Below are 13,052 nucleotides of genomic sequence, written 5' to 3'. Positions count from 1 at the left end.
CAAGTTGTACTCAGTTGGGTATAAGGCAGATTCTATACGAAATTCTTATCTTTAATTTGTCGTAAGATTTTTTGTGAAAATGGCCACTGCAGACATTATAGTGGTATGGAATTTTAAATGCCATATACTAGCTACATGTATATATACATGTATTCCAATCTAAATGTATTTTTCAGATGTTGATTTCGTTTAAATCTGACAGGCAATGAAACTTACTATATTTCACAGTAATGAACAAATTGATCATTAAGTTATGTGTACATTGACGAACACAACTATTATAAATATTCGTACAATGATCACATTCGTACAATCAGAGTGTACCATGCGTTATTAGAAAATTCAGGTTAAAAAATTACACACAGTGGATGAATCCCTAAATATTCACTTAATCTGAATATATGACAAAAACCTGCCAAAAGAGAAGACCTTCTTGTGCATGCAGTAACAACAAACTATAATATCCTTCAGAAATTCCCTCCAATCAAAAAAGTATCAAATGATTGGGATTAGGCCAATTCAACTTAATTGATAAGATTATCATCCCCGCCCACCCTCAAAAATTGGTCTGCCCGGAATTTTTTTATTTTGCGGGACTTGCTATTCCAGAAAATTTCCAAGTTCGACTCCAGTATTTACACTTCTTATTTACATTTCCGGTATAGCAACGTGAAAAGCCACGTGAAGAAAAAAAATATATTGTTTTCTTAATTTCTCATGTTCTTACGGGCGTAAATGAAACGAAGGGATTAATGTTCTTCATATCTTGAAGAAGTTTTGTATCTTAATTTCTGTGTTTTAAATTAAAGCTTATAATTAACCTGGAATTCGTCTGTGAAATAAGCATAGATTGATATCAATCTGGCATTAAATGATGCACTTCTGTTGACAACCCGTTTGTCATTAATATTTTTCTCAGAAAATAAAAATTAAAAAATAAAATCCTCCCACCCGCCCCATACTTTTTGGTGACCCTGGATGATATCTACTAATTAAGTTGAATTGGCCTTAAAGAGGTTCGAACCTGACATTTGGAGTAATGTCAATTTTTTGGGAAGTTTATTTTTGATTTCTACATTGAAGGAGAATTAGGAAATTAAAAAGAAAAACTGGGGTCGCAACACTTGTTATTGAGCTATAGTGTTCTAAACATGACCTTTTTGCACTTAAAATTTATTTAATTAAACTTGATTTTTCTGTTAGTGTCAACACAACATGAGCAACACAAATCAATCATTACATAAAACTGATACATAATCATGTCCTCTAACACTACAGATAAAAAAAATAATTAATACTTGTAAAGGAAATAAATAATGACCTTTTTGAACTTGATATACGAAAAACTTCCATGATATCAAAATTGAGAGTTTAAAAGGACATATTAGGAGTAATGTCAATTTCTAAAATTTTACATAATTGTGATGTCAAGGTCTGGTCTTCCAGTTTAATATGCAACTAAAAAAAGTAGGGGTTGGAGATCAAATTTTTGAATTATTGGCGAAAATACTGAATTTTATACAAAATTTCGAGTAAATTAATGAAAACTTTTTAAAGAATCGGTGTTCTGTTTGGAAAAATATATCAATCAAGTTAATATATTACAACATTTGAACTAGTTCCAAGTCTCAACTACCTGTATCATAAATTATAAAACTGAAATACATGTATAGGGGTATAAAAATAGACGATAAATTGGATGAAACAGAAACTGTAATACCATGCAGAATTAGAACTTTTTGATTAGTGAATCCTTCCGCCACAAAGTATAGTCCCTGTTAAACCCTTTCAAATTTTGAATTGACACAAATTTTTTCAACTGGATAGGGTTCAGCAATAGCTGTGTATTATATTTGCACCAATGGGATCAGTATTGAACTAGTGAATACTTAGTTATAGCATTCTGCGCAGTTGTACTCAAAAGCTCAGGAGCTAACTTCCTTAACTGAAATTTTCATTCCTAGAAAACTGTGAGGTATAAACCTGTCTCCTAATCATTCAGCTTCTTTTAAGGAAACTTTGTCTCCAAGTAAAATGGATACCGTGCTGCGAGACAGAAAAGCCAGGAGATTTGGATACAGATGACAGAATTCTGTTGGAGAGAACTATAGGCCTTCTGATGCTGTTGATAAATAGAATAGAGCTACTCCTATTAGAGGGTACTCATCTGTTATCAGAGTGGTATGATTGAATCACACAGACATTTAACAATGACTGCTGCCTGATGTGCAGAGCAGCCAAAGAAGGGGATTCCTCATTGGTACTATATCTGACACGACTTTCTATCAACTTCAAAATGTTATTAGATGAAAGTTATCAGTGCTGCATGGGTATCATACGTCTTGCAATACAGAGACAATATGCAATACGTATCGACGATACAATATCCTCATATTTATACTTAATTTTGAGGATTGAAATAATTAAATAATAACAAAAATAAACCTACACCTTTTCTTTCATTTGCAGTATCGGTTATTCTATTGTTAAAAAATATCGATTTATGTCGATATATTGATTCAGCCCTAACAGTTGTACATTGCATAGCAAATATCATTTGTGTATCCATGAAATTACGGAGTACTGCTCCACGAGCTTTAAAGCTAATTTTGGATAATATAAGTAGGTCAACGTTTTAAATTGATTCTCAAATATCTCAAAATTTGGTGAAAATTTTGATAAAAAAGTTAAACTTCGTGATCTCGAACTCGATGGAATTAAGAAAAAACTTAAAAATATCCAAGGATTTGAGATATCGAGAGTAAAATACTTAAAGAAGAAGTGGTTGAAACTTGCCAATCACTTGTCCATGGTATTCGAGACATTAGTGCTTGATACACCAAAGTCCAAGTCTATAGCCACAGAACGCCGTCATTCACATTATTTCTTTCATCACTGAAATTGAGTACCCTGTTAACAGGAGTTATGGGCCTTTCTCTGTTGAACATATCAAGGATATACCCAGACGCTCAGAGGGCTTGTGGAAAGAACCCAGCAAATCTGGACACAGATTCCGTGCCTTGGAAGGGTGGAAAACCCATGCATGCTATTATTAAAAAGCTGCGTGGGTTGAGTGCAAGAACCGAATCTAAACCATGCCATTTCCGTCTCCCTCATACTGGTGGGCATTATACACTGAAACTAATAATATTGGATCAGAGCTGTTCCATTTAAACATATAGGTACCAGGGGAAGGCAGTTTTTAAAATTCTATGGGTGGATCACACTGGTGGGATACTGATTCTATGGTGGGTGGCTTTTGCACAAAAATTGCTTCTTATATGGGTGTGGTTATTTTACCAAACTATATACCAGGGTAATCTGCGAGAAAATAATCAGAAGAACACACGATTGACAGAGGAAATCTTGGCGTTCTGTAAATTATACTTGCATGTATTGAATACTGAAATAAAGTTGATATCAAGATGAAAAAGTATTTTGGACTGTATGGTGGGGAAAAAATTCTGATTTGGGAATATTTCAAATTCTACTTTTTGACTAAATTTGGCTTCTATAAGTGCCTATAAAGCTTCATTATGTACCAAAACCACATCTATGGTGGTCATCCTAATTTTCCCTTCCCCCTGTCCCATGTATGTTTTACTGGAACAGCCCTATGGAGAAGCAGGTGTGATGAATATTTTAACTCTGGTTATTCAGCTTTCGTTACTTTGAATACAGTGGAAACCTACGATTTTCAACCTAAACATTTTTCTTGGTTATAATGCTAAAATTTCCCTTCAACTGCAGATTTGTAAGGAATATAAGTGTACAATTTATCCTCATATATACATTTTTGGCACCAGAAGCTTGTTATCATAACAACTGATACAACAAACTAACAATAAATCCACGTAGCTGTGTAAGTCCGGTAGCTCTACAGTAACGTGTTATCATGAATGATCATCGAGAACAAGCATTATTGATGGTCACATACAGAACTTAATTTGGAAATCGGGGTTGCATTTTACAAAAAACTTATGACTTACGACCAACTTTTAAACATACAAAATGTACTGAGATTCCCCCATTTATTTCAAAATCACTCACTCCAATATAAAATAGTAAATAAAATGGTAAGTCTCAAAAAAGTTTGATTAATTCATTGAAACTAATAACTGTGTATTACAATTTAAGACTTTGCAACTTTCTCGTAAGTTGTTATGTAAAATGGGCCTCTGAACTTCAAAGTTTGTCTTGGTGTAGGGAATTCTCAATTGCACCCCCCTCTTCCATGTAAAATTTGCATGTTAAACTACATGTAGAAAATGTATGACTATTATCACCTTACATCACACACCAAGCACTAGAAATGTTGAGCTTCTTCAGTTTCCACTGTAACTCTTTTCCTTGTTAAATCACATACAACATATTTACATATTATGGGATTTGAAAGAGAAAATACAAGGACTCAAAGAGTGCCAGATTATGATGGAAATAGAGCACAGAGTTTTGTAAAATGCTCATCACAAAAAATGATCTAATGAAGGCACCATTGTCGTCTTGACTGGTGCGGCGAAGTGCTGGGTTCTTATGTGTCTTCTGATCATCAGATATGTGTCGTAAACCTGAAATTAAGTCAGTTAATGAACTATCCATATGTCCAAATCAACAAATTCTGTTTCGACACTACAGAAATAGTGCCATATACTAAAAGTACGAAAATTAAAGAATCCAAAAAGTCAAAAACACAAATTTGGAATTCTAGCATCTCCTGGATAAACTAGACATGTCGGTACGACTAAAATGCCCCCGCTGACAGCTAGTGCAGGATGTGAAATTATTTTACATTAGGTGCAAATAAAACAAAACTAGAATATAATATTGCATGTATTGCTTTTGTTTCACTTTTTGCAACAATGTTCATTTGACACACTTTGTAACAAATTACTTTAAAAATCAGCAGCCTGTGTTCATTATAGTTCATTTATACAAATCCTACATACAGTGTCACCTCGATATAACCCCCCCCCCCCCCCCCCCCCCCCCCCCCCGTTATATCGCCGATATCTCATACCTGGTGACCATGTAAATGTGTACAAGGTCAAATTACCTTTATGCCATCCTCGATAAAAATGCCAACAACCAGGGATAAGATATTTGGTCTGTCCGGTACATGAATCATAACGAATCTTGATTTTAGCGTGCATCATAAAAATAGGTAGGTATATAGGTAATTGCGATTTTATCTTGAATACAATCATTTAAAAATTGTCTCTGAAATTGTCCAGTAGAATTGCCCACACGTAAACAACAGAGAAATAAAACTAACATCAGCTGCTGTAAATTTTTTATATCATAAAACTTTTGTGTGTATTGATTCAGTTTTTGCGGTCTCATCCGAAGGACCACCCCATTTAGTCGCCTCTTATGACAAGCAAGGGGTACTGAGGGCCTATTTTAACCCAGATCCCCACACATACAAAGAGACATACTAAAAGTTAGCTCATCATCTATAAACACAGCTTAAAAAAAAGTTTGAAAAACTGTAAATAATTGGAAATTTTTAAAGCCAATAACTTCAGTAAAAATAGATTGCTTGAAACTAAAACTGTATGTCATCAATATATAGAGACATACTAAACTCTATACTCATTATCTACAAGCACAGCAAAAATAAAAAAAGTTGGAAAACTAAAAATGACACAATGACAGAAGGAAAGGATATAACACTATACGCTTCAAGCCATTTCATTGGGGGGGGGGCACAAATAGGAAAATTGGTGTCGTATTCCAAATCATATGTATGGTACAAAACAGCTTCACAATTCACACATTTGTTGCTTCAAGTACTGTAAAAATGCTTATTTACACGTGGAGGAAACTTGCACTAATTACAAGGTCACATAATAAGAGCGTGAATTTCCCGTAAGTTATAAATATTTGATATAATACATGTATTATATCAAATATTATATTCAGTTACCGCATAACCCCCCACGTGTAATATTGGACGTGGAAAAACTCATACTTATATAATCCGCAGCGTAAATAACCACTTTTTACAGTATCAATATCACACTTGTATCCACATCAAAAACATGCTACATGTTAATGAATCCCTTCATAACATTCTCTCCTGTATGTATTACAAATGCCTCAAACGCTGTAACCGAGTGCATAAAGTTGAATGCTTTGATATCATGGATACAGCAATCATAAAAACAGCACACACTGAAACCGTTCTGTGCGTGGGTGAATAAAAAACCAACAAACTTTCAGAAAAAGAGGGTACATCTGTTAACTTTCTCTCCTCCAAAAATTAGAGTACAAAACTGCCTACATACCAGAAGTAATGTCGGTTCCTTTGTTCAATGCTGCCATGAGAGCGGCCCTGGAATCATCATCTGAGGGTTCAGAGCTGGGGGGTGGAGCAGTGAAGGCAGGTGGGGGAGGAGGTGGGGGAGGTCCTGGTGGTGGGGGGACTGGGGCACCTCCTGAGGAAGCACTCATGTCACTGGCTTCTCCTCCCTGTAAAACACAACACTTAAACAGTCAACAATGAAGGATATAATACAATATAACAGTGGGATCAGCATTACACCAGCAATGTTGTTTTGGCATTACATAAACATGTGTGTCATTGTTTTATTTCATGTATTAACAATCAAAGAATAATTCAAATATACACAAAATCTTCTCCTAATATCGGGTGCTCAATTTATGTGTTAAAGTGTAAAATACATGTACTGATGGTGCTGAAAAATGAAATCTAGTAGTAAAATACACATTCTTGTCCACCAAGTATGCTAAAATACCAAAAATCTTCAATCTTCCTCATACCACAAAATGCTGCTACCTGTGTTGCAGAAATTGGAAGCATATGTTTTAAAGCGAGGTAAATATTTAAAAGAAACTCATTTAAAACAGATGGTTATAAACTAAAAACACAAATCTGCCATTTTCACTGATGACCCCTTCATCTGCAGCATCAGCTGCCTCTACACAATTAAAAAACAAACATAGAAAAGAGAGTAAGCTGTAGGATCGAAATCTTCAGATTTAGACAACTATTTCAAAAGTTGAAGAAGAAAAATTAGGTGTCTGACTTAGATGAATTAATGTAACAAAGAATATCATGATGTGCTTTGGGTTACTCGATCTCTAAAAAAAAATTTTTTTTATTTTACGCAATATTAATAATAAAATTCCCATCAGCACAAGTATTGCTATTTAAATTGTTTTCTTCAAAGAAATTCAAGCTGAAGCAAAGTATGAAATTTATCAGTTCAGCGGTATGATTTAAGATGGAGAATTTTATTTTCTTGAAGCAGAAGAGATAATTAATCCTAGGGACTTTTCTGTGAAGTTTAGAAAAGAGTTAAAGACGATCTCTTCAAAGTCGACAGATAATTAACACCATTTTCTACAATTCACTTCATCTAAATTAAATATCTTAGAATTGATTCCATCTGGACAATATTTCTAAATGAACACACGGAAAAGTTCACTTTCATATTTTACAGAAAATTCCAATGAACTTTGGTATTTAGGGTGTATAAAGTTCTGCTACCATCTGGTTTGTTGTAATTAAGTTTCGCCAATTCTTTCTTGGACAACATGAGTTATCTTTCTTTCAATAGAAAATCTGGATGTTTATCAACTCCAACAAACTTTGCAATCCAAGAGCAATGGCTTCCATCAACTGATATTGAAATTCGCATAACACTGGAGATGCTAAGCCTAGAGATAAATTCTATATTGCATAATTCAAGAAAGTAATCCACTGAATTCATTCTTCTCTCTTCCAATGGAATTTTTCTCTTTTTCATCCAGATTTTTCAAGTAAAAAAAAAATCCCTGATGATTCCCTACCATGTGGACATTCAGAATGTTCCTCCCAATTATGCAGTGACTTGAATTTTGCATTCTTAAAACTTCAAACTTAGAGTAAATGCAATTAATAATCTCTACATATTTACAAGATTGATAGAGGGCCGCCTCCGTGGCCGAGTGGTTAGAGCATCGCGCTCAAAATCACACGGCCTCTCACCTCTGCTCGGCGCGGGTTCGAATCCCGCTCGCACCGGTAAGTGAGAAAGTTTCCCAGTTTAGTTTCGGAAGGTCAGTGGTCTCTTCCCAGGTACATTGTATCTGGGTTCTCTCTTCCACTAATAAAAACTGGGCACCACCATATACTGAAATTTTTTTGTGTGTGGCGAAAAACAGCAAAACAACAACAATATTGATAGATTAGGATGTACTGTGATAGATTAGAATGTACTGTGATAGATTAGGGTGTACTGTGATAGATTAGGATGTACTGTGATAGATTAGGATGTACTGTGAGAGTGTACTGTGGTAGATTAGGATATACTGTGATAGATTAGGATGTACTGTGATAGATTAGGATGTACTGTGATAGTGTACTGTGATAGATTAGGATATACTGTGATAGATTAGGATGTACTGTGATAGTGTACTGTGATAGATTAGGATGTACTGTGATAGATTAGGATGTACTGTGATAGTGTACTGTGATAGATTAGGATGTACTGTGATAGATTAGGATGTACTGTGATAGATTAGGATGTACTGTGAATTTTTCAGAATCCTTGTCCTTTGATTTCTAACCTAAAGAAAACCCAGAGGAACTCAAATACACAGATGCCAAACAGTCAAATAAACCCGAAATCTTGTAAATAAGAAATTTAGGAACTTCTCCAGTGACCTTGACAATCAACACTGGATCTCTAAGCAACACAGTGTCCATGAAAGTTTAATCAAAAGGTTTGGATATAAAAATGTGGCTTAAATCTTACACTAGACCAGACACAAGGAACAATTTGGAACACATGATTGCACAAAGGGCAAGACATATATGCTACATCTATATCCCTAACTAAACCCCCATTGGAGGGGGATAAAAATGTTCCTTCAACCTTAAAGATCAATATATCACTTGGGTCAAAGGCTTTGAGGTCAACCCATGCAGACTGGCTAGGCAGTTGGCATAATGAATTAGACATGTGCTTCATTTTTTCCATTGTTCTGCTGAATTTCACTTTCAGAATGCCCTCATATTTATATATCTGGTCGGAATCAAGTTATAGATTGGTTTGACAGTTTGTGTGCCACATTCATCAATAAAGCAACAGAGCATTTCTTCTTCAAAGCCACCTCGGATCAAACAGCATGAAAAAGCCTTGAAATTGAAATTCTGGCTAATTCCAAAAGCAACCAGCTATTAAATACTTTGTTACCCAGTCTGATCACTGATTTATGGCTTGTTTTCATACACACAAGAGGAAACACTGACCAGGCATTTTTATGCTTATTATTATCTTTTTTTTATGAACTTTATGTTCTAAACACCAGGCAAACCTCTGCAGAGGAACTAGAGTTTGGCACACCAAGAATTAATTATGGCATATTTACTCCCAATTCCTAGTTATATTGAAAAAAATTGAGTCACTGCTTATAAAAAAAAAGATGGGGGTATATTGGCTTGCAGTTATAGGAACTTGTATCTAAGTGTGAAACTGATTCACATTATTATTAGAGGATGCCCTAAAAAAACAGAATTATCAAAAATTGGTTTATTAAATTCTTTAATTCACTTATATGTGCTTCCACCCTCACTTTGAAACCATAAAAATAACTAGGTTGATTAAACTTCTGTACTGTTTTGATTCGACTGAGGGTCTGGCCTTTGATCAACTAGGAAGAATCAGAACGTGTATCTGAAATATTACGTCCAAGATGCCCGCACTAATTCTCCTTCAATCTGGTGGTTCCCTACGGCCCAGAAATAATTTACGTTTCAGCTTTAAAGGTGCTGAAGTTTATAAAGCCCATAAACTGGTTTAATCACTTGCAGTCTACTTGGATTAACAATAGATACTGTATGCAGATTTAAGATTTCTCCTGGATATTTTCAAATGTTTCTTGTCTAAATCCATTTTCACACATCTTAAAATTCTGTTTTTATGGCCAATCTTGTTTATAAATATCATGATTCGACTACATAATGACTACAATTATGATCTTAGTTCTGAACAGTGAAAAATAAAAAAAAATTAAAACTGCAACAGAGTAAGTCTGCATACAGCAATTAAAAATTCCTTTTTAAATTTTTTGAATGGACAGTCAAATATGTATATGACAGGGAGAATGAAGATTATCAAGTACATGTATATACAATCTGTGCACTATAAAACAATTGATGCTGTTTACCAATAACCTTCACCAATCTCAACAGGGTCACCTGTTTTCACAGGGCAATTTCTTTCTGATCATCCACAACCTGGCACAAGAGCCAGGTCCTTTGAAGTGGCTCAATGTGTGCTTGGATGGGGAGGCAAATCTGTGCCAACTGTTATACCACAAACCTGTATAAACCCCCGACACTGTTATAATGAAATACAATGTAGTCTTCCTTTACTAAAATCTAATTTCGAACACCTTACACACAGATTTAATTACAGTTCTTGAATTTAGAAAATGTTATATTTTTGTGTCAGAAAAATGCTATCCATTTTAACGTTACGGATCCACAAAGAGGTTCTTTGGGAGAAGATTAATTTGAGGTTGATATTTACCAATAACCATTTTATATACTTTGCATGTGTTCAAAATATGGCTATGAAGAGAGCAAACAAGCATGTGTCAAAATTTGCAAAACAAAAGGCTCAAAGGCATTAAATTCAAAACCACTCAGAATTAACAATTTCAACACACCACACTGATAATTCACACTCTCGGCCATTAAGCAGAGGGAGAATTTCCGAACTCAGCTCCCCGGAAAATGTGCAGCTATGATATAACGTAGAAATAACCCAACTGTTCTCAGATGAAATTTTCACTAATTTTCTTCATCATCTGGTACATTAAAAAACAGTTCAAACATTTCCACTCATTAAAATTTTGAAAGCTAACAATAATTAGACATACACTTTAAGGTAATTTATTTAGTTGTGTAACTAAAACAGGCTACAAAGCCTGCTAGGATTGCAGAGCTGGGTAACTCTTTCTCAATTAGATGTCCACATGAGTCTGGGCAGGAATGGTGTCAATTTCATCATTATAGCTCAATTCCTGTCAGTGCCATCACTGGTCTGTTCAAATCTATAGGCACACAAGCAATGGCTGGCTGACTGAAACAGCAAGACCATTTCAAAATTACTCGCTTGTTATAAACCTCCCATTTTTTTTTCTCCAATTAAAATTTCATGGTGATTTGGTTTACTAGACCTAGGAGTAAGCACTGATTGTGATCTGCAGGAAAACTGGCAATGAATTTTCTTCAATTAAAACCTGCCCACATTTGTCTTCTTCTTGATTTTCCTTTGCAGCTGAAATTGTCTCTATCATTCTATACATCAGTAAATGCATCATTAACGATTCCGTTATTTATGGCGCAGGTAAACTTTTCCTAATTGTAGAGACTTCATTCAAACACTATATGCCACATATTTTTTACATGACTTTGGAAAATTTGATTTGTTTTTCTGACAATTAGTCACAACTTACTTTTTTTTTTTTTTTTTAAGTTTTGGAAGAGTACACAGTAAAAGAAAATGATAAAAAAGGAAAATAATTTTAACAAGATTTACTGATGACAATATAGATATCAATGTTTTAATTGAAGGAATACACTGTTCCCATGTCAATACCGATTGCAATTGAATAAGATGGTTGTTTTATTGGGTGATGAAGGTAGCTAGCATTGCAGAAAAAAGTCATAACCTGCAGAAGCAGGGTTATGTAAATTTTTTCTGCAATGATTGCTACCTTCATCACCCGATAAAACAACAAAGAAAGACATTTTATTGTTTATATTTTTATGTATTGTTTTAAAATATAAACTTAGATTTAAGTACTGAAATATATTGTTTGAGCCATTCGTTAGGGTATGTTAATAGGAACAGCCAATGCACCCTTTGACCTTGATGACACTCCATATTTGGTAATGCATACAAAGACGGGTAGTAATAAAAAAAACTGGATCGAACTAGCTTGCAAAAAACATGCATTCATTGTCCCAGATGAAAGAGCAATGTCAATTTCAAAAGAAACATAAGAGAAAAGATTCAGTGAATGTAAATATTACATTATAGATAAAGCAAACAAGAAATGTTTATTCAAAAGAAGCATTTGAAGAATGCATTAAACATGTCTGTTTACTAATCCTATCAATATTTGTGTTTTGACATTCACAACAATGGGCATCAAGAGAATAATTTTTTTTTTTTTTTTAAATCAAAGGTCCTCTACTCAATTACGAGCAGTAAACAAATAAATTATTTCATCAATAATAGACACAACAGGAAGTGGAAATCTTCATTTCAAATATAAAGAAGGAAAGAAGTACGCATGGTATGTATCTGTAGAATAGACTTGTGGTTAAATTTGTATTTTCATTCATGTATAATGTTGTACAACTCCTGACCTTATCCTAACTAATAACTGATGGTGTTTCAGTTCAAACCTCTGCATGGAGAGGTAATACCAGGACACCAGCAGACATATTTCTTTCATTTTCATCTCCCAAATTCCTTGCTCAATGCCATTACTTTGCTTGTAATTCCCATCTCCTTTGTTACAGAACTAACTGCCGTCAAATTCTCATGCAAAGAATGACATCGCAATGTCAGCTATGATAATAAGAGGAGAGAAAGACATTTTCACTTTTTCCATTTTGCTGACAAATGCAGCCATTCTTCATAGCTTAATTTTCTTGCACGTCATTATGAAAGAAGACAAGAGAGTGTTTGTGCTGATGAGATCGTCTCTCTTCCCATAATTCACAATGGATTCAAACTGACAAGCTTGTTTATATTGTGATAGGTAGCCATGGACATTAATATACAAACTGCAAAACAAAAAAAATATTTGTAGGCTCAGAATCATTCTTAAATACGTTTGTACTTGGATAAATTTACTAATAATCTTCGTAATCCAAGCAAAGAACATCTAGTTTCTTTCCTATAAAATCCAATTGAAGAAATTTCAATGAGTAATTGAAAGTTTCTTTTATCAATTAAATGTCAAAGGACCTGACGTCAGAAATGTTAAAACCAGAAGGGCTTATAACTTGTATACCACGCAGT

At 34.3% G+C, this 13,052-nt stretch overlaps 1 protein-coding gene across 7 annotated transcripts in view; it reads right to left on the bottom strand.

Annotated features, from left to right (window-relative positions):
• Positions 1-13,052, bottom strand: part of LOC125646869 (adenylyl cyclase-associated protein 1-like) — an 81,511-nt gene that overhangs the window by 15,223 nt on the left and 53,236 nt on the right. For 5 of the 7 annotated variants that reach the window (XM_048873454.2, XM_048873458.2, XM_056141712.1 and 2 more), the window contains 2 exons: positions 6,288-6,471; positions 4,494-4,568 (listed from right to left, as the gene is read on the bottom strand). In XM_048873454.2, the coding sequence (XP_048729411.2) occupies positions 4,494-4,568; positions 6,288-6,471 (259 nt within the window). The remainder of the gene's footprint in view (positions 1-4,493; positions 4,569-6,287; positions 6,472-13,052) is intronic. The other 2 variants (XM_056141710.1, XM_048873455.2) reach the window with 1 other exon arrangement.

Source organism: Ostrea edulis, chromosome 6 (genome assembly GCF_947568905.1).
Source record: "Ostrea edulis chromosome 6, xbOstEdul1.1, whole genome shotgun sequence".
Lineage (NCBI taxonomy): Eukaryota > Metazoa > Mollusca > Bivalvia > Ostreida > Ostreidae > Ostrea > Ostrea edulis.
The sequence above is the reverse complement of the archived record's forward strand: the minus strand, read 5'-3'. Positions and strand labels throughout refer to the sequence as shown.